The sequence below is a fragment of the Anomaloglossus baeobatrachus genome, chromosome 1, assembly GCF_048569485.1.
Source record: "Anomaloglossus baeobatrachus isolate aAnoBae1 chromosome 1, aAnoBae1.hap1, whole genome shotgun sequence".
Classification (NCBI taxonomy): domain Eukaryota; kingdom Metazoa; phylum Chordata; class Amphibia; order Anura; family Aromobatidae; genus Anomaloglossus; species Anomaloglossus baeobatrachus.
In genome coordinates, this window is record NC_134353.1 from 955,395,893 (window position 1) to 955,423,754 (window position 27,862).

General features: G+C 50.7%; 1 protein-coding gene across 1 annotated transcript in view; it reads right to left on the reverse strand.

Annotated features, from left to right (window-relative positions):
• Positions 1-27,862, reverse strand: part of LOC142257463 (uncharacterized) — a 94,177-nt gene that overhangs the window by 56,287 nt on the left and 10,028 nt on the right. Inside the window, exons 3-5 of the mRNA XM_075329588.1 lie at positions 26,147-26,323; positions 25,941-26,064; positions 25,795-25,862 (exon numbers count right to left, since the gene is read on the reverse strand). Of these exons, the coding sequence (XP_075185703.1) occupies positions 25,795-25,862; positions 25,941-26,064; positions 26,147-26,323 (369 nt within the window). The remainder of the gene's footprint in view (positions 1-25,794; positions 25,863-25,940; positions 26,065-26,146; positions 26,324-27,862) is intronic.

The window sequence follows — 27,862 nt, forward strand, 5'->3', positions numbered from 1 at the left end:
TGAAAGCCTATGTGTAAAAAGATTAGAGACTTCTGTACCGTCCCCTCATTTGTACATTGTAATAAGATCACCCCCTACAAAAGCCTTTGTTTTTCCAAGACTGAACACCCCCCTAGTTTATTAACCCGTCTTCTGCACTCCACTTACTCCTGTAATAGCCTTGGTCGCTCTTCTCTGCACCCGCTCTGGTTGAGTTCTGTTCTTATACACCGGAGACCACAATTGTCCCCAGTATCCTCAGTGCGGTCGCACTAGTGACCTGTATAGAGGGTAACACTATGATCTTCTCATGAGCATCTTAACCCCTTCACCCCCAGTCTGTTTTCACCTTGATGACCCGGCCATTTTTTGCAATTTTGACCAGTGGCACTTTATGAGGTTATAACTCTGGAACGCTTCAACGGATCCTGGTGATTCTGAGACTGTTTTTTTCGTGACATATTGGTCTTCATGTTAGGAATAAATTTAAGACAATATTTTTTGCGTTTGTGAAAAAAAAAATGGAAATTTGGCGAAAATTTTGAAAAATTATGCAATTTTGAAAGTTTGAATTTTTATGCTCTTAAACCAGCGAGACATATGAAAAAATAATTAATAAATAAATAACATTTCCCACATGTCTACTTTACATCAGCACAATTTTGGATAAAAAATATAAAAAGGAAGTTATAGGGGTTCAAAGTTTATGAGCAATTTCTCAATTTTACAACAAAATTTACAAAGCCAATTTTTTTTTAGGGACCAAATCATATTTGAAGTGATTTTGAGAGGCCTACGTGACACAAATCACCCAAAAGTGACACCATTCCAAAAACTGCACCCCTCAGGCTGCTCAAACCCACATTCAAGAAGGTTATTAACACTTCAGGTGCTTCACAGGAACTAAAACAATGTGGAAGGAAAAAAAAAATTACATTTTACTTTTTGCAACAAAAAATGTTAAATGTTAATTTAGCCTCAAATACTACATTTTCATAAGGTTAGCAGGATTAAATGGGCCCAAAATGTGTTGGGCAATTTATTCCGAGCACACAGATACCTCATATGTGGCGAAAAACCACTGTTTGGGCGCACGGCAGGACTCAGAAGGGAAGTCATTTGACTTATTGAAAGAAAATTAGCTGGAATCGTTAGCAGCACCATGTTGCGTTTGGAGAGCCTCTGATGTGCCGAAACAGTGGAGCTTCCCCACATGTGGCCCCATTTTGGAAACTAGCCCCCCCCACATGGCATAAATCTAGATGGGTAATGAATACATTGAACCCTCACGTGCTTCATACATGGAGCCATAAAAACAAAAAATACTTATTTTTCCCCCCACAAAAATATTATTTTAGCCTCAATTTTTTAATTTTTACAAGGGGTAACAGGATAAAATGGACCTCAAAATTTGTTGGGCAATTTGTCCTGAATACGCTGATACCTCATGTGGCAGAAAACCCACTGTTTGGGCGCACGGCCGAGCTCCGAAGGAAAGGAGCATCATTTGACTTTTTGAACGGAAAATTAGCTAGAATCGTCAGCTGCACCATGTGTTTGGAGAGCCCCTGATGTGCTAAAACAGTGGAGCTCCCCCACATGTGACCCCATTTTGGAAACTAGACCCCCCATGGTATAAAAAAAACAAAAATCAGGACGCTCGTTTGTATGTGCTGCAAAAAGTGGGGGGGACTAGGTGGGATGGAAAAAAAGCTTTGTCCAAAGTAGAGTATGGCTGCAGGACGCTTGCTGATCAGGTACCTAATGGTTCAAGTTTTGTTTTTTGTTTTTATTTGGAGTGCACAAAGGAAAAGAAAAAAAACACAAAACAAAAAGGAAGAACTCGAGCAATACCTGATCAGCCAATTACCAAGCTGAACAGCGCCTGGCGGCAAGCAGGCGGGGGGTGGAGAGGGAGTGGGAGGTGAGATAGTTAGAAAAGAGCCACGAGCAATACTTACAAGATGGATCAGAACTGCAGCAAGATCACAGGAGAGATGGAGGCAGATCAAGGACGCAGCGGATGGAAGAGGGCGCAGCGGATGGAAGAGGGCGCAGCGGATGGAAGAGGGCGCAGCGGATGGAAGAGGGCGCAGCGGATGGAAGAGGGCGGCAGAGGATGGGAGGGGGGGGCTGGAGATTGGGGATAGCTACCTTACAGGATGGATCTAGGCAGCAGGATCACAGCAGATGAAGGAGGCAACAGATTGGGGAGGGCGAGAGGTGGGCACGCGTAAGGATCACTCTCCTCAGCTTCCACGGACGGAATGAAGCTGAGGGGAGCGGTCACCTACAGGTCAACAGCCCCAGATTCACGGTGATTGGAGAGATCGGTTACAACGCTGGTATCTCCAATCAGAGCTGGGGGCGGGTGAAATACGTAATTACTTACCGGTAATGTGTTTTTTTCTGAATCCATGAGAGAGGATCCGCCCATCCAGGACAGGAAACCTTCAGGTTAAAAAGGGGCGGTCCTCTCGCCGCTTCAGTTTGATTACAGAGCATGAGAGGACCTCCAAAACAAAAAAAACAACAGGTTAGTAGAAGGCCAGCACCAGAAAAAATTGTGGAAGAAGGAAGAAAGGAAGGTGAACCAACCAACAATCCCCAGTGCAGGGTGGGAATATAAGGGTGCAGTCATGGGTTCGGAAAAAACACATTACCGGTAAGTAATTACGTATTTTTCCCTCACCCTATGACGGCACCACGAGAGAATTACAGCGAAAGAAAAATTAGGGAGGGACCACAGCCTGTAGAACACGCCTCCCAAAAGGTGAGGTCGGAGAAGGAAAGATCCAACCTATAATGCTTATAAAAGGTCGAGGGTGATGACCATGTGGCAGCTTTACAAATTTGAGCAATGGAAACATCCGCCCGTTCTGCCCAAGATGATGCTACAGCCCGCGTGCAATGTGGCTTCAGACCCACCGGAACAGCAGCACCCCTAGCAGTGTAAGCTAACTCAATGGCGTCCCTAATCCACCTGGCCAGCGTGGATTTGGAACACTTAACCCCCTTCTGAGGCCCCTGGAAAGAGACAGACTTGTCCCTCCTCCAGGAACTGGTGACCCGAAGATACTGGATGAGACAACGACGTACATCCAGAGAATGCCAACGCCTTTCCTCCGCACGTGTCTGGTTAGTGCAAAATGATGGCAATACAATCTCCTGGGACATATGAAACAGAGAAACAACCTTGGGGAGGTATGCAGGGTCAGGGCGCAAAACTACCCCATCTTCCAGTATTTGAGTGTAAGGCTGGTCAATAGAAAGGGCCTGAATATCACTAATCCTACGGGCAGAGGTCAGGGCTACCAGGAGGACCGTCTTAAGACAAAGACATTTAACAGATATGGAGTCAAGGGGCTCGAAAGGAGGATCCGTTAGGGCCCCCAAAACCAGGTTAAGGTCCCAAGGGGGGAGGGAGACTACCCGTCTAGGACGCTGGTGCGAACAAGCCCTGATAAACTGAGCCACCCAAGGGTTCCCTGCGACATCAGAATTGTAGAGTGCCGCTAACGTGGAGATCTGGACCTTGAGTGTGCTAACCACCAACCCCTTGTCCAACCCGCACTGTAGGAACTCCAGGATGGGACGGATGGGAACCTCCCCAGTTACACTAGCCCCCGAGGAAGATAAGAACTTTTTCCAAGTCTTACAGTAGATCTTGGTCGTCACAGGCTTTCTACAACCTAACAGTGTGGAAACTAAATTGGGGGAAAACCCCTTACTGATCAGTAACGCCCTCTCAAATTCCATGCAGTCAGGTGCAACTTGACAGTCGAAGGATGGCACACAGGTCCCTGAGACAGGAGATTCGGAAGTTGCGGGAGGACCCACGGGTCGGTCAGAGACATCCGAACCAGTCAAAAAAAACCATGGTCGCTTTGGCCAGAAGGGAGCAATCAGAAGGACTCTGGCCCCGTCGTCCCTGATTTTTTTCAGGACTGCGGGGAGAAGGACCAGTGGGGGAAAAGCATAGGCTAGGGGAAAGTCCCACGGGATTGACAGGGCGTCCACAGCATACGGAAGTTCCTTGGGATTGAGAGAGCAGAACTGAGGAACCTTCCTGTTCTGCTTGGTGGAAAAAAGGTCGATGGCCGGAACCCCCCACCTGGCCGTGACGAGGTTGAAGACAGACGGGTTGAGCTCCCACTCCCCCTCGCGCAGGCGAGTGCGACCTAGAAAATCCGCTGCTAGGTTGTCTTTCCCCCTGATGTGAACAGCAGTGAGGGACAGAAGGTGAGTTTCTGCCAGTAGCAGAATCCTGTCGGCTATCAACATAAGAGACCTGGATCTCGTGCCCCCCTGATGGTTCAGATAAGCCACTGTCACCTGATTGTCTGACAACACCCGGGTATGGTGACCAGTCAGTGAAGGGAGAAGTCCAGTCAGGGCCCGTTCCACAGCCATGAGCTCTCTGATATTGGAGGAGGAAGCCGCCTCCCTGGGCGACCAGAGACCCTGAATCGGACGGTCCAGCAGGTGAGCCCCCCATCCGGACACACTGGCATCCGTGGTCACAATTCGGGACACCGGGACAGACCATGGGACTCCCCGTGTGAGGTGCGCAGGAACCAGCCACCAGTGAAGGGAGGCGATGGAGCTGGAGCTCAGAGTAATCCGAGTGTTCAACCTGTCCCCCAGAAACGACTGATGTCCAAAAATGTCCCACTGGAGGGCTCTGGTATGGCCTTGAGCCCACAACACTGCAGGGAGAGTAGAGGTCAGGGAGCCCAGAAGAGACATAGCCCGTCGCAGGGACATGTGCGGAACCGCCACCGCCTGCTGCACCAGAGAGCGAATCTTCTACACTTTGGAAGGTGGTAGACGACATTCTTGGAGGAGAGAGTCCAAAGTAAGCCCCAAAAAGACTTGCACCGTGGCCGGAAGCAACCGGGACATCTCCCTGTTTAAAATCCAGCCGAGACTTTCCAGCTTTGAGCAGACAGTCTGAAGCACGGCAGTACAATGGCTCGCTGAAGTCGTCGAGATACGGGATAATTAGAATTCTGTCTTCCCGCAGGTGGGCAGTGATTTCCAGGACGAGCTTCGTGAAGATACGGGGCGCAATTGCCAGGCCGAATGGTAAGGCCCTGAACTGCAGATGACGTACAGACCCCTCGAGCATCACCGCCACCCTGAGATATTTCTGGAAGGGAGGAGCGATGGGAACATGATAATACGCGTCCTTCAGATCCAGGACAGCCATATGACAATTCGGGTAGAGAGACTTGATTGTGGACTTCATTGATTCCATCTTGAAGGACAAGATCTGCAGGTGGCTGTTCAGGCCTTTGAGGTTGATGATGACCCGAAAGGAGCCGTCCGGTTTCCCGACCAAAAAGAGAGGGGAGTAAAACCCCTCTCCCCTTTCCGCCAATGGGACGTCCGTCAGGACCGCCCGGCGCAATAGGGACGTCACTTCCCCCTCCAAGGCATGTTGTTCGCTCGGGGATGTCCTCGGGGATGTCAGGAGAAAGCGCCATAGAGGAACACTGCGAAATGGAAATGTCAGACCTGTGCGGACAATATTGAGAATCCACGGGCTCGAAGAAATACGTTCCCAGGCCGGAAGAAAGTAGGTCAATCTCCCCCCCACCTGGGGAAGGGAGTCATTGGGAAGACTTCTTGGATTGGGAAGGGCCCTTGAATAAGAATCCCTTATCATCCTTCTTACGGTCCGACCAGGTACTTCTATTCCTGGGGTTGAACTTGCGGGTGAACTGCTTCTTACGAAAGGACCGCTTGAAGGAGGGGAAGGGCGGGGCTGGAAAGTTCTTTTTTCTGTCCCCAGCCTTCTCAAAGGACATTATCCAGAACAGATCCAAAAAGAAACTCGCCCTGACAGGGAATGGAACACAGCCTAGACCACACCTGGGCAAGGGGCGGCCCGCGGGCCACATCCGGCCCGCCTGCTCTCTGTGACCGGCCCGCCCGTCTTAAGCCGGTGCAGTGGAGCTGGGCTGCAGCGTGCCGAGCAGGGAGAGATCCTGTGCAGGTCCGCACAGTCAGTGCAGGCAGCGGAACGCAGGAGTCTTTCCTCTGTTCCCTGCCGGCACTAATTGTCAGTGACACACGCGCGCTCTGACGTCAGTACTGCGCTGCGTGTGTCATTTCAAAAGTTCCCGCCGGGCAGGAGAAGAAGCAGCACAGCAGACGGAATATTGCATCTTGCAGGACCTGCGATGATGTCACGCCCATGTGACTGTGTAGGAGGAGACACAGGATGCCGGGCAGAAAGCAAAGATACTGAATCCTGAAGGAGATGTGGACACATGATGACTGGTAATGAGAAAAGAAGGGACATGAGGATGAGGGGGGCTGCAGGGTGAGTGCATATGAGGGCTGCAGACTGACAGAAGGATGTGAAGGGGTGCAGAGTGTTTGAGAGGGGTAAGTTGGGGTACAGGCAGGGTGAGATATGTGGGCATGGTGTGTGACATATGGGGGTGTAGTGCGTGTGATATGGGGGTGCAGGCTGTATGGGGTTTAGTGTGTGTGATATGGGGGTGCAGGCTGTATGGGGTTTAGTGTGTGTGATATGGGGGTGCAGGCTAGTGGTGTAGTATATGGGGGTATAGTGATGTAGTATATTACAGGTGTGCTATATGGAGGTGTAGTATATTACAGGTGTGCTATATAGTGGTGTAGTGATGTAGTATCTTACAGGTGTAGTATATGGGGTGTAGTGATGTTGTATATTACAGGTGTACTATATAGAGGTGTAGTATATTATAGGTGTGCTATATAGTGGTGTAGTATATTACAGGTGTACTATATGGAGGTGTAGTATATTAAAGGTGTACTATATGGAGGCGTAGTATATTACAGGTGTGCTATATGGAGGTGTAGTATATTACAGGTGTACTATATGGAGGTGTAGTATATTACAGGTGTACTATATGGAGGCGTAGTATATTACAGGTGTGCTATATAGGGGTGTAGTGATGTAGTATATTACAAGTGTGCTATATAGAGGCGTAGTATATTACAGGTGTGCTATATGGAGGCGTAGTATATTACAGGTGTGCTATATGGAGGCGTAGTATATTACAGGTGTGCTATATGGAGGTGTAGTATATTACAGGTGTGCTATATGGAGGTGTAGTATATTACAGGTGTGCTATATGGAGGTGTAGTATATTACAGGTGTGCTATATGGAGGTGTAGTATATTACAGGTGTACTATATGGAGGTGTAGTATATTACAGGTGTACTATATGGAGGCGTAGTATATTACAGGTGTACTATATGGAGGCGTAGTATATTACAGGTGTGCTATATAGGGGTGTAGTGATGTAGTATATTACAGGTGTGCTATATGGAGGTGTAGTATATTACAGGTGTGCTATATAGGGGTGTAGTATATTACAGGTGTGCTATATGGAGGTGTAGTATATTACAGGTGTGCTATATGGAGGTGTAGTATATTACAGGTGTACTATATGGGGGTGTACTATATTACAGGTGTAGTATATGGGGTGTAGTGATGTAGTATATTACAGGTGTACTATATAGAGGTGTAGTATATTACAGGTGTGCTATATGGAGGTGTAGTATATTACAGGTGTACTATATGGAGGTGTAGTATATTACAGGTGTACTATATGGGGGTGTACTATATTACAGGTGTAGTATATGGGGTGTAGTGATGTAGTATATTACAGGTGTGCTATATGGAGGTGTAGTATATTACAGGTGTACTATATGGAGGTGTAGTATATTACAGGTGTACTATATGGAGGCGTAGTATATTACAGGTGTGCTATATGGAGGTGTAGTATATTACAGGTGTGCTATATGGAGGTGTAGTATATTACAGGTGTGCTATATAGGGGTGTAGTGATGTAGTATATTACAAGTGTGCTATATGGAGGTGTAGTATATTACAGGTGTGCTATATAGGGGTGTAGTGATGTAGTATATTACAAGTGTGCTATATAGAGGTGTAGTATATTACAGGTGTACTATATGGAGGTGTAGTATATTACAGGTGTGCTATATAGGGGTGTAGTGATGTAGTATATTACAGGTGTACTATATGGAGGTGTAGTATATTACAGGTGTGCTATATGGAGGTGTAGTATATTACAGGTGTGCTATATGGAGGTGTAGTATATTACAGGTGTACTATATGGGGGTGTACTATATTACAGGTGTGCTATATAGGGGTGTAGTGATGTAGTATATTACAGGTGTACTATATGGAGGTGTAGTATATTACAGGTGTGCTATATGGAGGTGTAGTATATTACAGGTGTACTATATGGAGGTGTAGTATATTACAGGTGTACTATATGGAGGCGTAGTATATTACAGGTGTGCTATATGGAGGCGTAGTATATTACAGGTGTGCTATATGGAGGCGTAGTATATTATAGGTGTGCTATATGGAGGTGTAGTATATTACAGGTGTAGTATATGGGGTGTAGTGATGTAGTATATTACAGGTGTACTATATGGAGTTGTAGTATATTACAGGTGTGCTATATAGTGGTGTAGTGATGTAGTATATTACAGGTGTGCTATATGGAGGTGTAGTATATTACAGGTGTGCTATATAGGGGTGTAGTATATTACAGGTGTGCTATATGGAGGTGTAGTATATTACAGGTGTGCTATATGGAGGCGTAGTATATTACAGGTGTACTATATGGAGGCGTAGTATATTACAGGTGTGCTATATAGGGGTGTAGTGATGTAGTATATTACAGGTGTGCTATATGGAGGTGTAGTATATTACAGGTGTGCTATATAGGGGTGTAGTATATTACAGGTGTGCTATATGGAGGTGTAGTATATTACAGGTGTGCTATATGGAGGCGTAGTATATTATAGGTGTGCTATATGGAGGTGTAGTATATTACAGGTGTAGTATATGGGGTGTAGTGATGTAGTATATTACAGGTGTACTATATGGAGGTGTACTATATTACAGGTGTAGTATATAGGGGTGTAATGATGTAGTATATCGGAGGTGTATTATATAGTGGTGTAGTATAATACAGGTGTATATGGGGGTGTAGTATATTACAGGTATATGGAGGGAGTGTAGTATAATACAGGTGTAGTATATAGGGGTGTAGTGGTGTAGTTTATTACAGGTGTAGTATATGGAGGGGGTGTAGTGATGTAGTATATTGGGTAGAACTGAGGTAATTATATTAGTCCGGCCCTCTAAACCAATCCCAATTTCTCATGCGGCCCCATGGGAAAATTAATTGCCCACCCCTGGCCTAGACTTAACCTGCAGATCGCCCGGGCAACATTTCAACCATAAGGCCCGACGAGCCGCATTAGAAAGGGCCGCGGTCTTAGCAGCCAGCCGAGTGGAATCTGCCGATGCATCTGAGAGAAAAGCCGCTGCTCCCTGCAGTCTGGGTAGAGAAGACAGAATCTCGTCCCGAGGAACTTTAGCCCTCAGCTTCTCCTCTAAGTCGGACAACCACAGCGCCAGAGACCGTGCCGTACATGTAGCTGCAATGGCCGGCCGGAGAGCACCTGCTGAGGACTCCCATGCGGTTTTAAGGAAGACATCCGCCTTCCGATCGATAGGGTCATTCAAGGATCCCATGTCCTCAAAGGGAATGGAAAACTTCTTTGATGCTTTAGCCACTGCCACATCCAATTGGGTGCCCTATACCAGTGGGAACAGGTTGCGTCCTCAAAGGGATATTTGCGCTTGAAGCCGCCTGGAAGAGAACCTCGCTTATCCGGTTTCTTCCATTCCCTGGAGATCAATGCCTGTATCTTGTCTACGACCGGGAAGGTCCTGCGCTTTCTATGCTCCAGACCCTTAAACATCACATCTTGGACTGAAGGCTGCAATTTCTCCTCAGTAATGCCCATAGTGTCCCTGACAGATTTAATCAATTTGCTCGTGCCTTCTACTGGGAAACACTGGTGGACGTCAGCCTCACTGTCAGAGGAAGAAGACTCAGAGCCAGAAGACCCACACTCTCCCTCAGATCGACTGGATGGCGAAGCCGGGGAGGCCTGTCTATGCCGGTTACGAGAAGGCTCTTTCAGGGACTGCAGAGAACTCTGATTTCAGGGACTTCGGACCGGATGATGGCACGGAGATCATTAGCAAACCCAGGAGTCTCATCTGAAATGGTCTGCTGGATACAGTCCTTGCAGAGCCGTTTGGACCAGGACGGAGCCAGATCCCGGTTACAGAGCGCGCATTCCCTGTTATTGGATTTGGCAGCACACTTCCATGGTTTTTAACCTATGCATGACAGGGACGGAGGGGAGACACAACACCAGGAAAACAATGAACAACAGGTACACATGCCCGAAGATCACTCAACCATAGGAGATAAAGGGTCAGTACCGGATCTGGGGAAGGAGCTTTCAAAGTCTTCCCTCTGGAGGCGCCTTTGCCGTCAGCCGCATCTCGGGTCTGTTTAGTAGCCCAGGTGCCATGTTTGCTGGATAAACTGGCATCTGAGCCAGAGTCGCTTCTGCGACGCTCCGGTGGTTTCACCGCTTTCTTGCCAGCAGTAGGGGAGGAGGACTCACGCACCGAGTGCCGATCCTCCTCACGGTGCCCATCTTTGTCCATATTCTAACCCTGCAGGCAGAGCAACAAAACACCTCCGTTCTGCAGGAGGACTGGAGCACTTTCCCCCAGCACCGAGCGCAGTTTTTCAAACTGAGCGCTGTTTTTCCGCGCCTCCGGACCCACTTCCTGGGCGACGTCATCGCCGACGTCAGCGCCTGTCAGGTACGGCCGCCGCACATGCGCAACGCCCGCACACAAAACCCGCCTCCAAGATGGCGGCGACGTGCAGCACACGCGGCCGCAAGCAGCCCCGCGGCCCAGGAAGGACCGGCCGGCTGCTGTACTCACCTGCCGCCTGATGCAGCGCTCCCGCTCATGGACGCAACCCCCGGGGGTCCGCCATGGCGCTTCCAGGCACCCGAACGGAGCGAGGCAGGACCCGTGCCGCCGCCAGAGACGCCTGTCGGGACCGGGTAAGATTGAATAGAAGATCCACGGCCCTCCAGGGCCGCATCCTGAGGTATCCGTCCAGGACAGGAAACCAAACTGAAGCGGCGAGAGGACCGCCCCTTTTTAACCTGAAGCTTTCCTGTCCTGGATGGGCGGATCCTCTCTCGTGGTGCCGTCATAGGGTGAGGGAAAAACAGAGCTCACCCAGCTCCAGCCAATGATCAGTGCTATAGCTGCACTGATCATAGCTGGATTTCAATGTTTCAGCCATTTTCAATGGCTGAAACATTAGTGGCTGTAATTGGCTGAGCGGCATTCGTCAGCCAATCACAGCCTCCGTAGGTTAATGATCTTGTAGGGGGCAGTGAGTAGAATTTCAATATTTGCAGATGGTACTAAACTTTGCAAGGTAATTAACCCCTTAGCGACGCATGACGTACTGGGTAAGTCATGGCAAAATTGCAGCATCGGAGCCCGGGCCCTTGCTCACCCTGACTGTAGTGGGAAAACAAGTGGAGGTTCTACGGCTGGAGACTTGTGTGAGAACACTTGCCACAGTGACGGAGGAGGAAGAAGCAGCAGTCACGGTTGAAGTGGCAGCCGTTTGTTTGCAAGGCCCCTCTAGGCCACGTTATAGCTCAGTAAAATTCCCAGAATAACTTCTGTTGGTCGTGCATGTGCAGATTCATTCATGTAGTAGTCAAATTATTGGAATTTCTGCCTCTACTGCTGGAAGTAGCAATCCTAAAAGTCAAAAGTGGCCCTTTTTTTTTTTTTAAAATTCTTTATTTATACAACAGACCCTTACAAACCATAAATCAGTCAGTTGGCAAAATAAACAAAAACAATTGCACAGAGTTTGGGAGAATACATCTCAATACAAAGTCACCAACGTCTGGGCCAACCCAACAAATTATCGAACGGGTCCGTTCTTTTACAATTTTTATCAAAGGCAAGAAGGAGAAGTACCAAAAGGAGGCTAGAGAGCCTAAAGATCATTCAGACATCTCTCAACATAGAGTTCACACCAGCTGAGAGAGAAGAAAGGGGGGAGGAATGTAGAGGAAGAGTGGAAAGGGGAAGGGATAGGACAGAGCGGGAGGAAGGTAAGAAAGAAAGAGGGGGGAGAGAGAGGGGGAAGAAGATGAGAGAAGAGGGGGAGAAGGGGAGAGAATAAGAAGAAGAGAGAGGGAGAAAAAAAAAAAAGGGGGGGGGGTGGGGGGGAGGTTTACCAGGGGGGAGAGGCCAGCGACATAGGAGAATGCGCTCCATCTACGCATCACGCAAAAGGAGGTCGTATTCATTGGAGAGCTTAAATTGCATCCAGGGGAGCCAGATCCCGTGGAAGCGCTCGTACCGATCATGTAAGGAGGAGGTCAGTTCCTCCATCTGCAGAAGCTCATTGACCCTGGAGGCCCAGAGGGACAGGGCAGGGGGAGCGTCCGACTTCCACTTTAAGGGGATGCATGACCTGGCCGCCATCACCAGAAAGTGCAGTAGCGACTGCTTGTATGCAGAGACAGACATCTCAGTCAATTGGAGAAGGAACAACTCCGGACCCAAGGTCAGTGATGTTCCAGTCACGTGTTTAATCACCTCCCCCACTCCGCTCCAAAACCCTCTGAGGGCCGGACATGTCCAGAATATGTGTACAAAGTCCCCCTCAGCCGTCCCACATCTCCAGCAGCTCGGGTCTACGCCTGGAAACATCTTGTGTACTCTGGTTGGGACCCTATAACACCTCGACAGAAGTTTATAATTGGATTCCTGAAGTCTGGAGCTTATGGAGGTCTTGTGGGCGAGCGCCAAAATTTTATTCCTTTGCGTATCCGTCAGGGAGAGACCCAGGTCTTGTTCCCAGTGTACGAGAAATGGGGGGGGGGGGGAGTCGCCAGGATCCGTCAACATCCTGTACACCAGGGAGAGAGAGTGCCGTAACACTCCCTCCCGGGTACACAGCGCTTCAAACTCCGTGGGGCGAGCCATATACAGCGAGTGGTCGGGGAGAGAGCTAATGTAATGTCTGAGTTGCATGGACCTCCAGGTTCCCAACTGTCTCGGTGTCTCGCAAGCTGTGAGTGCCCCGAGCGAGGGCCAACCCCCGTCAGTTATTAGGTGACACGCCCGGAAGAGCCCCTCTTCTATCCATCGGCAAAAGACGGGGTCCGTCAGACTCGGATAGAAGTCTGGGGAGCCAATTATGGGTGAGAGAGGAGAGGGAATTGGGAGTAGTAATCTGCGGATCTGTCCCAGGGAACAACACTCCAAAGTAGCACCGATTGTAGGGTGATGCCTTAGGTTAGCGGGAAGAGGGCTCGGTATCCAAGGGGCTGCGGTAAGACTGATTGCAGTGAAACTTTGTTCCAGTGCCACCCAGGGTTTCGTCTTGGCGTGGCGACACCAGTCGATAACCCTGACCATGTGTGAGGCCCAGCTATATACCTTCAAGTCAGGGATTCCCATCCCCCCCCTCCTCTTAGGTCTGCACAGTAAAGAGCGGGAGATTCGAGCTGGCTTGTTGTACCAGATGAACTTGGTTTGTAGGGCGGCCAGTTCCTTAAAAAAGGAGCTGGGAATCCGTATTGGAAGAGCCTGGAGAAGGTAAAGGATGCGAGGGAGGACATTCATTTTAAAGATATCACATCTACCGAACCAAGTGAACCAGCCTTTCGCCCATCTCGTACAATCCTCTCTGATAGTCCCAAGGAGGGGAAGAAAGTTCAGTTTGAAAAGCGAGTTTGTATCCGCCGCCAGCCGAACCCCCAAGTAACCGAGAGATCTGGATGCCTATTTAAAGCTAAAGGATGATTGAAGTGAGGCAACCGTGCCCGGAGGCAAGTTCACGTTCAGGGCTTCAGACTTGGTCATGTTTATTTTGAAATTTGATAGGCAGGAATAAATCTCAAATTCCCGAAGCAGGTTGGGCAGGGAGACCAAGGGATTCGTGAGGAAAAATAGGAGGTCATCTGCGTAGGCTGCAATTTTGAATTCGTGAACCTTAGTGCGAGGACCTGTGATGTCACGATTTCTTCTAATATGACATAGTAGGGGCTCCAGGGTCAAAACAAATATCAAGGGAGACAGGGGGCATCCCTGCCTGGTCCCGTTAGTTATCGGGAACCTGTCGGAGAGAAGGCCATTCACCCTGACCGCTGCAGTGGGACCACTGTAGAGAGAGCCAATCCAGTTCAACATAGACCTGCCTAGCCCAGTCGCCCTCAAGGCCTCCGTCATGAAGAAGGGAATTTTGTTACTTACCGTAAATTCCTTTTCTTCTAGCTCCTATTGGGAGACCCAGACGATTGGGTGTATAGCACTGCCTCTGGAGGCCACACAAAGCATTACACTAAAAAGTGTAAGGCCCCTCCCCTTCTGGCTATACACCCCCCGTGGGATCACGGGCTGATCAGTTTTAGTGCTAAAGCAAGAAGGAGGAAAGCCAATAACTGGTTTAAACAAATTCACTCCGAAGTAACATCGGAGAACTGAAAACCGTTCAACATGAACAACATGTGTACCCGAAAAACCAACAATCCCGAAGGACAACAGGGCGGGTGCTGGGTCTCCCAATAGGAGCTAGAAGAAAAGGAATTTACGGTAAGTAACAAAATTCCCTTCTTCTTCGGCGCTCCATTGGGAGACCCAGACGATTGGGACGTCCAAAAGCAGTCCCTGGGTGGGTAAAGAAATACCTCATGTTAGAGCTGCAAAGACAGCCTTCCCCTACGGGGAGGTAACTGCCGCCTGCAGGACTCTTCTACCTAGGCTGGCGTCCGCCGAAGCATAGGTATGCACCTGATAATGTTTGGTGAAAGTGTGCAGACTCGACCAGGTAGCTGCCTGGCACACCTGTTGAGCCGTAGCCTGGTGTCGTAATGCCCAGGACGCACCCACGGCTCTGGTAGAGTGGGCCTTCAGCCCTGATGGAACCGGAAGCCCCGCAGAACGGTAGGCTTCAAGAATTGGTTCCTTGATCCATCGAGCCAGGGTGGCTTTGGAAGCCTGCGATCCTTTGCGCTTACCAGCTACAAGGACAAAGAGTGCATCCGAGCGGCGCAGGGGCGCCGTGCGGGAAATGTAGATTCTGAGTGCTCTCACCAGATCTAACAAATGTAAATCCTTTTCATACCGAAGAACTGGATGAGGACAAAAGGAAGGCAAGGAAATATCCTGATTAAGATGAAAAGAGGATACCACCTTAGGGAGAAACTCCTGAATGGGGCGCAGCACTACCTTGTCCTGGTGGAACACCAGGAAGGGAGCCTTGGATGACAGCGCTGCTAGCTCAGACACTCTCCGAAGAGACGTGACCGCCACCAGAAAGGCCACTTTCTGTGAGAGACGAGAAAGTGAAACATCCCTCAGAGGCTCGAAGGGCGGCTTCTGGAGAGCAACTAGTACCCTGTTTAGATCCCATGGATCCAACGGCCGCCTGTACGGAGGGACGATATGACAAACCCCCTGCAGGAACGTGCGCACCTGAGAAAGTCGTGCTAGACGCTTCTGAAAAAACACGGATAGTGCCGAGACTTGCCCTTTAAGGGAGCAGAGCGACAAGCCCTTTTCCAACCCAGATTGTAGGAAGGAAAGAAAAGTAGGTAACGAATGGCCAGGGGGATACTCCTTGTGCAGAGCACCAGGATAAGAAAATCCTCCACGTTCTGTGGTAGATCTTAGCAGAAGTGGACTTCCTAGCCTGTCTCATGGTGGCAACGACTCCTTGGGATAATCCTGAAGACGCTAGGATCCAGGACTCAATGGCCACACAGTCAGGTTCAGGGCCGCAGAATTCCGATGGAAAAACGGCCCTTGGGACAGTAAGTCTGGTCGGTCCGGTAGTGTCCACGGTTGGCCGACCGTGAGATGCCACAGATCCGGGTACCATGACCTCCTCGGCCAGTCTGGGGCGACGAGTATGACGTGGCTGCAATCGGATCTGATCTTGCGTAGCACTCTGGGCAAGAGTGCCAGAGGTGGGAACACATAAGGGAGCCGGAACTGCGACCAATCTTGCACTAAGGCGTCTGCCGCCAGAGCTCTTTGATCGCGAGACCGTGCCATGAACGTCGGGACCTTGTTGTTGTGCCGCGACGCCATTAGGTCGACGTCCGGCACCCCCCAGCGGCGACAGATTTCCTGAAACACGTCCGGGTGAAGGGACCATTCCCCTGCGTCCATACCCTGGCGACTGAGGAAGTCTGCTTCCCAGTTTTCTACGCCCGGGATGTGAACCGCTGATATGGTGGATGCTCTGTCCTCCACCCACAACAGAATCCGCCGGACTTCCTGGAAGGCTTGCCGACTGCGTGTCCCTCCTTGGTGGTTGATGTATGCCACCGCTGTGGAGTTGTCCGACTGAATTCGGATCTGCTTTCCTTCCAGCCACTGCTGGAAGGCTAGTAGGGCAAGGTACACTGCCCTGATTTCCAGAACATTGATCTGAAGGGTGGACTCCTGCTGAGTCCACGTCCCTTGAGCCCTGTGGTGGAGAAAAACTGCTCCCCACCCTGACAGACTCGCGTCTGTCGTGACCACTGCCCAGGATGGGGGTAGGAATGATCTTCCCTGTGATAATGAGGTGGGAAGAAGCCACCATTGCAGAGAGTCCTTGGCCGTCTGGGAAAGGGAGACTTTCCTGTCCAGGGAAGTTGACTTCCCGTCCCATTGGCGGAGAATGTCCCATTGAAGTGGGCGCAGATGAAACTGTGCAAACGGGACTGCCTCCATTGCTGCCACCATCTTCCCTAGGAAGTGCATGAGGCGCCTTAAGGAGTGCGACTGACCATGAAGGAGAGACTGTACCCCTGTCTGTAGTGACCGCTGCTTGTCCAGCGGAAGCTTCACTATCGCTGAGAGAGTATGAAACTCCATGCCAAGATACGTTAGTGATTGAGTCGGTGACAGATTTGACTTTGAAAAGTTGATGATCCACCCGAAAGTCTGGAGAGTCTCCAGCGCAACATTCAGGCTGTGTTGGCATGCCTCTTGAGAGGGTGCTTTGACAAGTAGATCGTCCAAGTAAGGGATCACAGAGTGACCCTGAGAGTGCAGGACTGCAACTACTGCTGCCATGACCTTGGTGAAAACCCGTGGGGCTGTCGCCAGACCGAATGGCAGAGCTACGAACTGGAGATGTTCGCCTCCTATCACAAAACGTAGAAAACGTTGGTGCTCTGTAGCAATCGGCACGTGGAGATAAGCATCTTTGATGTCTATTGATGCAAGGAAATCTCCTTGAGACATTGAGGCAATGACGGAGCGGAGGGATTCCATCCGGAACCGCCTGGCGTTCACATGCTTGTTGAGCAGCTTTAGGTCCAGAACAGGACGGAACGAGCCGTCCTTTTTTGGAACCACGAAGAGATTGGAGTAAAAACCTTGCCCTTGTTCCTGAAGAGGAACAGGGATCACCACTCCTTCTGCTCTTAGTGAGCACACCGCCTGCAGAAGAGCATCGGCTCGGTCGGGATGTGGGGAAGTTCTGAAGAACCGAGGCGGAGGACGAGAACTGAACTCTATCCTGTACCCGTGAGACAAAATGTCTGTTACCCACCGGTCCTTGACCTGTGGCAGCCAAATGTCGCAAAAGCGGGAGAGCCTGCCACCGACCGAAAATGCGGAGGGAGGAGGCCGAAAGTCATGAGGCAGCCGCCTTGGAAGCGGTTCCTCCGGTTGCTTTCTTGGGGCGTGAGTGAGCCCGCCAGGAATCTGAGCCCCTTTGCTCCTTCTGAGTCCCTTTGGACGAGGAGAATTGGGCCTTGCCGGAGCCTCGAAAGGACCGAAACCTCGACTGCCACCTCCTTTGTTGAGGTTTGCTTGATCTGGGCTGGGGTAAGGAGGAGTCTTTACCCTTGGACTGTTTAATGATTTCAGCCAATTGCTCACCAAACAGTCTGTCTACAGATAGTGGCAAGCTGGTTAAACATTTTTTGGAAGCAGAATCCGCTTTCCATTCTTTTAACCACAAGGCTCTGCGCAAAACCACCGAGTTGGCAGATGCCATTGAGGTACGGCTCGTAGAGTCCAGGATAGCGTTGATAGCATAGGTCGCAAACGCAGACATTTGCGAAGTTAAGGACTCCACTTGCGGCACTGCTGGACGTATGATAGAGTCCACTTGTGCCAGACCAGCTGAAATAGCTTGGAGTGCCCACACGGCCGCGAATGCTGGAGCAAATGACGCGCCGATAGCTTCATAGACAGATTTCAACCAAAGGTCCATCTGTCTGTCATTGGCATCTTTAAGTGAAGCCCCATCCTCCACTGCAACTATGGATCTAGCCGCCAGCCTGGAGATTGGGGGATCCACCTTTGGACACTGGGTCCAGCGTTTGACCACGTCAGGGGGAAAGGGATAACGTGTATCCTTAAGACGTTTGGAGAAACGCTTGTCTGGATAAGCATGATGTTTCTGGACTGATTCTCTGAAGTCAGCGTGGTCCAGAAAAGTACTCAGTATACGCTTGGGATACCTGAAATGGAACTTCTCCTGCTGTGCAGCTGCCTCTTCTGCTGAAGGGGCTGGGGGAGAAATATCCAACAGTCTATTGATGGCCGCTATAAGGTCATTTACCATGGCGTCACCATCAGGAGTATCCAGATTGAGAGCGGTCTCAGGATTAGACTCCTGATCACCCTCCTCTGTCTCATCATGCAGAGACTCTTCTCGCTGAGACCCTGATCCGCGTGATGACGTGGAGGGTCTCTCCCAGCGAGCTCGCTTAGGCTGCCTGGGACTGTCCTCTGAGTCAGAGCCTTCAGCCTGAGATGCCTGGGACCCCCTTGAAGCACGGATTAACTCCAACTGAGGGGGACCGGGGAACATTGACGCAGCAGTGTCCATGGTCTGAGTAACTGGCCTGGCCTGCAAGGTCTCTAGGATTTTTGTCATAGTGACAGACATCTTGTCAGCAAAAACTGCAAACTCTGTCCCCGTCACCGGGACAGGGTTCACCGGTGACTCTGCCTGGGCCACTACCTCCGGCTGACGAAGTGGCACAGGGACCGAACATTGCACACAATGGGGGTCATTGGAACCTGCCGGTAGATCAGCCCCACAAGCGGCACAAGCAGCGTATACAGCCTTTGTCTTGGCACCCTTGCGTTTTGCGGATGACATGTTGTCGTCTCCTCAGAGCAATATAGGGTATACAGCCAAGAAGCGACCTTACAGTGCAATATATATATATATATATATATATATATATATATATATGGTATAGAGAAAAAAATACACCAATATAACACTGTGGCACTAGTGGGGCCAGCACTAATGTGCTGCTTACCGCCCGCTTAACGCGGGTGTGTGGTCGCCAGAAATCCCTTGCCTGGGTCTCCCAGAGCCTGTGCCCGTTCTCCAGCCAGACTGCATGTAGGAATGGCTGCCGGCGTCCTGTGGAGAGGGGCGGGCCCTGGGCGTGTGCAGACAAAGTGCGGGAAACCTGCGTCCCACTGTGCACAGTGAGAGGGCTGGAGTATGTAAATGAGACTCCAGCCCTCGGCGCTGACTATCGTACAGCGTCTCTCCCTTGCCCTGATTGACAGGGTGGGGGCGGGAACGAAGCGGAGCTAGGCCGCAAAAGCCGGGGACTAGATTTATAAGCGCCGCCGTCGTAAAAGCACGGTCGGCGCTAAGTCCCCGGCGCACCACAAGTCTCAGCCGCGCCGCCGCTCCAGGGGCGGCTGGCGCGGCAGTCCCCAACACAAAGTCCCTCAGAGAAACTGCAGTGACTGTAACCCCAGCGCGCAGCGCTACTGTCCCCGGCGCACTAGCACACCCAGCAAGTCTGGAGTGTGCGCGGCCTGTCCATACAGGGACACAGAGTACCTGAATGTTGCAGGGCCTTGTCCCTGAACGGTACCCAGCTCCGTATCCAGCAGGTTCTACGGGTCTGTGGATGGAGCCCGGCCTCAGGGCTTGGGGGCCGGTAAGATCCCACTTCCTCAGAGCCCCTCAGGGGGATGGGGAAGGAAAGCAGCATGTGGGCTCCAGCCTCCGTACCCACAATGGGTACCTCAACCTTAACAAACACCGCCAATAGGAATGGGGTGAGAAGGGAGCATGCTGGGGGCCCTAGTATGGGCCCTCTTTTCTTCCATCCGACATAGTCAGCAGCTGCTGCTGACTAAACAGTGGAGCTATGCGTGGATGTCTGACCTCCTTCGCACAAAGCTTGAAAACTGATCAGCCCGTGATCCCACGGGGGGGTGTATAGCCAGAAGGGGAGGGGCCTTACACTTTTTAGTGTAATGCTTTGTGTGGCCTCCGGAGGCAGTGCTATACACCCAATCGTCTGGGTCTCCCAATGGAGCGCCAAAGAAAACCCAATTAACACGATCGAAGGCCTTTTCGGCGTCTGTGGAAAGGAGCATCAACGGCATCTTCTCCATGCGGGCTTTATGAATCAGGTTTATCGCTTTGGTCGTGTTGTCCCTGGCCTCTCTCCCTCCCAGAAACCCAACCTGGTCAGAATGAATGAGGCCTCCCACCAGAGGGGAAAGCCTGTCCGCCAGGATCTTCGCAAAAAGCTTTAAGTCAGTGTTCAACAGGGAGATGGGACGGTAGCTCGCGCACTGAGAAGGGTCCTTGCCCTCTTTATGGATGACGACTATGTTAGCCGACAAAGTGTCTCTAGGGATGGGGGACAAGCCACTCATTGCGACATTATTGAAGGCCTGAAGGAAGGGAGTATTTAGCCTTGATCCCAACTTTTTGTAATAGGCTAGGGGGAAGCAGTCGGGGCCCGGGGCCTTTCCCGTTGGGGAGTTTTTGATAGCCTCGAGTAATTCTAGTTCTGTGATAGGTCTCTCCAAGCCCTCTGCATCCTCCGCACGGAGCCCTCGCATTCCTGAATCACTAATGTATTTCCTGATCCGCAGGCGTAAGTCTGCTTGGGCTGGGTTGGTTTTATCTCCATCAATAGAGTAAAGGGAGGCGTAGAAGTTACCAAAGGCCGTGGCGATATCCCTGGGCAGAGTCACCATCCTCCCACCCGGGTTCTGGACCCGCTGGACATACCCCCGCGTTCTTTGTAAGCGTAGCGCTCTGGCCAGGGTTCTGCCGCTCTTATTTCCGAACTCATAAAAGTGTCTCCTGCATTTAACCAAGGCACCCTTTGCCTTATGAGTCAATAGGGTGCGCAGCTCTTCCCTTTTTTGAGTCAGACGAGATCTGGACGCTGGGTCACAAGATCTCTTATGGAGGGCCTCTATTTGATGAATTTCGGAAAGAAGAGCAGCCACCTGTGCCGCCTGTTCTTTTTTCAGACGCGAGCCATGCTTGATAAAAAGCCCCCGCGCAACGCATTTGTGGGCCTCCCAGAGCACATTGGGCGACACCTCCCCAGCTGTATTTTGCCCAAAGTATTCCGACAAAGCCGATTGGCTCTCATCCATGACTGTCGGATCATTTAGCAGTGAGTTGTTCAAGCACCATTGGCACTGCCTGTCGGTGGGATGGGCCAGGGCAAGCGAGATCGTAATCAACGCATGGTCAGAGAAATAGATGCTTTCAATTGTCGCTGCTCGCAGGGCGTGGAGGTCCCTATGACGGACGAAGAAGTGGTCTAGACGAGAGTAACTATCATGAACGGGCGAGTAGAATGAATAGTCTTTGTCTGCAGGATGGAGAAGCCTCCAGGTATCTATCAGCTGAAATTCGCGCAGTCCCCGTTTGATACGCTGTGTAGCCCTTTGTGGTAAACAAGAAGCCCCCCCAGAATTGTCAATATTAGGGTCTAAGGTGAAATTAAAGTCCCCTCCTATCACTAAAGTGCCTTCGGCAAAGTCGTCTATTAAGTCCAGGAAGCGTAAAAACGTTGTGCACTGACCTGTGTTTGGCAAGTATATGGCCGCAAATGTGTATACTTGGGAGGCTATACGCCCCTTCACCAATAGAAGTCTCCCCTCCCCCTCTGTCTTTGACTCCACTGTCTCCCATTGTAGAGAACCTGCTATTAGTATACTGGTTCCCCTGGATCTGGGGTCGGGAGAGGGGGAGTGAAACACAACCGGGTACCTTTTGTCCGAAAGCTTATATGGTTTCTCCAGACTGTAATGTGTCTCCTGCAAGAAAGCAACCTGTATGCGGCTCCTCCATAGGAGGTTCAGGAGAATTGAGCGCTTCCCGGGATCATGCAATCCCCTCACATTCAGTGAACCAATACGTAACTCAGAACACGTCTCCATCACTGGCCAACCTTAGCTCCCTGGAGGAAGGACTGGGAAGAAGAAAAAAAAAAAAAAAGGAGGAAGAAAAGGGAGGGTGGAAGCAAGAGGGGGTGATAGGAGAGAAAGAGGGAGGGGAAAGAAAGACAGGAGAAAAAAAAGAAGAGGGGGGCTAGGGGGGGGAATGAAGAGTGGCTTTAGAAAAAGGGAGAGTACGCAGGGATTAAGAAAGGGGATAGAAGGAGAGAGAATGTCCGCCCTGCAAGAGGGAGAAACGGGAACTAACTAGGAATCAGGGGGCAATTACAAGTAGAGGTACAGCTGAGAAAAGGGAGTAGGAAAGAAAAAAAAAAGGGAGAGAAAGCACACAGGGTATAGAAGCTCACGCAAAGCTCGCAGACCTAGGAACCAGCCGCGGGTCCACAGGGAAGAAAGGAAAGCGGGTACGAGTATGGAATCACGGAGGGGCCAAAGTCCGGGCCCAGCTGTAAAGAAGCCGGACTTTACATCCCGGCACTCCAGCCGGGACTAGAAAAAGATCCCCTCCCGCCGGCCGCGCGCGACACAGCAAATATTACTTATGAGAGAAACGACCTTAAACTTTAAACCCCAAAGCACCTGGAAGGTAAACATTATGCACATGTCATCATTCAATGCTGTAGAAATATCAAGGGGCTCAATAATCAAGCGGGATCAGCCCCGTTCATCCGACGAGGAGGAAGGACCGCCCCCCCCACCCCTCTCCCTCCGCCTCACAGGGGTCGGGGGGTACCAGGCGAGCCAATCCGGGACCGACATCTCGTCAATCCCCAGGAAAATGAACAGTCCCGGTAGATCTGAGGGTCTCCTCAACAGATAAATAGCAGTTCCTTTGCGGGCTACAAGATGGAAGGGGTGTCCCCAGCGGTAGGTGGCGCCCGCTTCTTTGATTCGGAGTAATAGCGGGTGAAGTAGCCTCCTCATATATAGGGTACGACTGGAGACGTCTGGGAACAATGACACGAGTGCACCGTCCATCTCTATTGGGCCATGTGCCCGTGCCCCTTGAAGGATCCGCTCCTTATCTCCATAATAATGGAGACGGCATAGGACGTCTCTGGTGTTGGAGGATGCCCTGGTGTTAGGGCGGGCCACCCTGTGGATCCTATCGAAGAGGTAGGTTGCGTCCTGGGGTCTGCCTGTGACAATATTAAAGATGGCCAAAGCATTGGAGCGCAGGAGTTCAGGCGACCAGTCCTCCGGAATGCCTTTCAGTCGGACATTATTTCTCCTGCTTCTGTTTTCTTGGTCATCCAGAAGCAGGGACATGTCTCTAATACATATGTTGGAAGCTTCCCAGCCTTTCTCCAAGCGCTCCAGTCTGCCCTCCATTGATCCCTGGGCCTGTTCAGAGGCCGTGATCCTGTCCTCCAGAACCCCCATCTCCTCCCTCACCGAGGACAGTGCTGACAGCTGGGCCTGTTCTATTCTAGAAGCCACCTCATCCAGATCCTTTTTGCTGGGGAGGGCGACGATAAGCTCCCTCAGGGCCTGGATATCCAGCATGTCAGGGGGGGAGGCCAAGGGGGCACCCAGGTTCCCAGAGTCACTGTCCCTCAGGCTGGGGGCGCCAGGGGGCCTGGAAGTGGCCTGCGGCTCCCATGTGAAGGTACCTCCCGGGGTTTGCTCTCCATCTTTTCTCTGTGGGGGCCCCGCTGATTTGGACGTGGCTGGGCTCCCTCCATGGGCGGCAGTGCCTCCAGCCTCCTCCTCCCCCCTCTCCTTTTCACTTAGCTGGCGCTGCAGCCGCGCTGCCTGCGGGGGCTTCCCCTCCACCACGCTCCCTGTTCCAGCCGTCGCCATCTTGCTTCTGCCGGCGCTGAGGGGTGCCGTTGCCGGGGAGGAGAGGAATCTTGCCAGGCCTCCGGAGGATCCTCTGTATGATGCCGGATCATGTACTGCAGGTGGCCGTTTCTTTGGGGGCATTGTATCTGCGCGCGGCCGGAGGGGAAGAGTGTGTAAAGCTTTGGGCCCGGGAGCTCCGGCTCTGAGCGTCTTCACTCCTCCATGTCCAGGACACGCCCCCCCCCAAAAGTGGCCCTTTAACGAGCCTTTTCATAGGACTTAAGGCCCCGTCACACACAGAGATAAATCTTTGGCAGATCTGTGGTTGCAGTGAAATCATGGACATATTGTTCCATTTGTACACAGCCACAAACCTGGCACTGATTGTCCACAATTTCACTGCAACCACAGATCTGCCGCAGATTTACCTGTGTGTGACAGGGCCTTTAGGCTTTATGCCAGATCAGAACATCAATTTGCAGACACGATGTTTCGGGGTGATTGCACTAGAGCTAGTCTCCTTCCTCCCTGAATGGACAATTTGCATATTTCCCAAAGGAGCATGGCAGCTATAAGACTCCTCACTGGCAGACAGATCGTTTTGTCAGGTCTCCGCAAGGAGAAAAGTTTTCCCTTCAGATGTCTCTACTGATTTGTGTTTTTTTAAATTTTTTTTTGTTTTTTACAAAGTTGGCAGATAATCTAGGTTGGGTCATTCTTCGCTATCTCAAAAAAAGGCCCAGGCTAGGCAACCCTTCCTACGAACTGCATACCCATGACTGCTGCTGGCCACAGTCAGAGTTGCAGCTGAGAATGAAGCGCTTGGCGTAGTTGCATCACTACGTGTTTGTTAGAGAAGCAGCAACGTAATCTCCTCGTCTTCCTCCTCTGCTGAGCTACTCGGCTGCATGCCTCTGGATTCACAACAAGTGGGATCTACAACCTTATCGTCATCCTCTCCGTTGTCCCACTCCTCACCCAGAGTCACCCTCCTCCTTTTCCTGCCTCCACAGTACAATACACTTGTGCCTCGGGTATTGGAGTCTCCTTCACCCCTGAGGGTTAACGTCTGTTGATGAGGGCCTGGATCCTGCTCAGACCCTACTTTGTCCAGATTCGGATCCAATTGACAGATTTTGAGTATCAATGCAGATGCTCTTTTCCTCTCGAGTCTGGGAATCTTTGGAGCAGACCTCTGATAACCATGGGATAGAATGTGTAAACAGCTCTGAAGACGAGCTCATCTGTGGCTCCCCACAGTGATGGGGCGGTTGAACAGTTGTAACATCCAGGAAACAAGTAATTGGGGTGCTACATCTGACGACTGTACTGTGTGTGATGAGGAGAGGCCATTTGACGCAGTGCTTGACATCCACTATAGCACATGCTTTCTGGCCCTCATCTATAAGTTATACCGCTGTGCTGCTGCCAAAGAAAGCGAGTGGAGCAGCCCATCCAGTAACGGAAGCAGGCAGCTGTCTTTGGGTAGGACATGCCAATGTTTGTTCAGTAGAGCTTTCAGAAATATTAGCACCTACCCTACATACACCCGCCTATTCCCCCTTCCACCACAATCGTGGTATTAACTACTCATGTTTGATGTACCTTTCCCTTCTTTTAACCAGCTGTTTCACAACCCGAGGCCCAAACCTGTGTCACCTATCACTAAATTAACAATCACTATTTAGAATAATTGCCATTTCATTATCTAAAATTTAGATGATGAAATGGCAATTTTTGGTGATCCTGCCGTCTCCACTGCTCTCATTACACAAGAATGAAACATTAATACTGAAGGAAAAAAACAAGACTGAACACAAGGAGGTCACAGCCGTCTACACCTCATAGGGAAGATCTCCATCTACCTGAGGATCCTGTGGAGGAGGAGGAGGAGCGGGACATCTCTCTGGGGTCGTCCTCGTACTGGAGAGACCTGCAGGAGACACAGACAGGACGGACATTATTACATACAGATAATTATAGGCCGGGTGTATTCAGTCCTGTCTATTACCTGGTGATGTGCGGGGCTGGTGCTCATACATCATCACCTCCTTGTACCGCTCCTTGTGTCCTTCTAGATACTCCCACTCCTCCATGGAGAAATAGACCGTGATGTCCTGACACCTTATAGGAACCTGACAACACAATGATACCATCATCACCCAGAATCCTCCAGTGCCGTCCTGTATAATGTCCCAGCATTCCCAGCAGTGTCACCTCTCCAGTCAGCAGCTCAAGCATTTTGTTGGCGAGTTCTAGGATCTTCTGGTCATTGATGTCCTCATGTATCCGGGGGTGAGGTGGAGGCCCCGGGATTGGTCTCAGGGTTCCTCCCCGTCCTTCAGACACAGGGGCCTGACAGCGATCACTAGAGGTCTTCACTACTGTGTAATCCTGAGTGTGGAGACATTAATAATATCACTACAGACATTTCCAGAGTCCATCACCTCCCCGGTCATATCCTCTGTTATTCCCATAGATAATGATGTAATGTGATGACATCAGAACCTCCACCTCCCCGGTCATATCCTCTGTTATTCCCATAGATAATGATGTAATGTGATGACATCAGAACCTCCACCTCCCCGGTCATATCCTCTGTTATTCCCATAGATGATGATGTAATGTGATGACATCAGAACCTCTCACCTCCCCGGTCATATCCTCTGTAAGGGCTCATTCACATGACCGTTCCGTTTGTCCTGGTCAGTTCCTATTTTTTTGCGGAGCCACGGACAGGACCATCTTTTTAATGTCTTGTGTAGGATCGGATGGCACACGGAAGAACTTCCGTATGCATCCGATCCTACAAAAAAAACACATCGGATGCTGTATATCCGCTTCGTTATTATGGGACATGTCCTATTCTGTTCCGTAATAACGGACCGTGACTCAATGCAAGTCAATGGGCTTGTAAAATCCTTGGAAGCCGCACGGAAGCACTTCCGTGTGACCTTCGTCGGGTGCCCGTGAAGTCTGTGTCCCGCTCCCTGCCAGCCCCGCGGCTGCCCACACTGCAGTGTGTCAGTGTCTGCCCGCACTGCAGTATCAGCAGCTTCTCACATTGCAGTGTGAACAGCCACAAGGATGACGAGCGTTGCTGTCAGGAGGTTAGATGAGATCATTACCTGCTGTGACGATCTCATGACGTCAGCGCTGTCACTGCCTTCTATGCCTGCCGCGTTCTCACATCAAGTCTCGCGGGTGGCCAGAGACTGTGACTAGCGGTGACGTCACGATCTCCCGCGATTCTTTGCTGTGAACGCGGCGGGCATAGAAGTGACCGTGCTGACGTCAGGAGAGCAGGAGATCGTCACAGCAGGTCATGATCTCATCTAACCTCATGACAGCAGCGCTCATCATCCCCTGCAGTAAACTGGGCTGACCTATTGATGTTAGCTCAGGTCACTGCACTGCTCTCCCAGCCAATGAGGAACATTCTGTTCTTCATTGACTGAGATAGTGACTATGGTACAGATCGTCGTGGGACCCCCTTATTGGATTACGCCGGACCCGGATTTGATTGTTCTTTTCAATAAATTGGTGAAAGAGGGAATGTTTTGGGGAGTGTTTTCTCAAATAAAAAACTTTTTTTGTCGTCTATTTTTTATTACTGACTGGGTTCGTGGTGTCAGGTATCTAATAGACACGTGACATCACTAACCCCGGGGTTTGATGACAGGTGACATTACACATCTGGCATCAACCCCATATATTACCCAGTTTGCCACCGCACAAGGGCAATGGGATGAGTTGGGGCAAAGCACTAGGACTGGCACATCTAATGGATGCACCACTTCTGGGGCGGCTGTGGCCTGCTATTTTTAGGCTGGAAAGTGTCCAATAACAGTGGACCTCCCTAGTCTGAGAATACCAGAGCACAGCTGTCCGCTTTACCTTGGCTGGTGATCCAATTTGGTGGGGGGGCCCGTG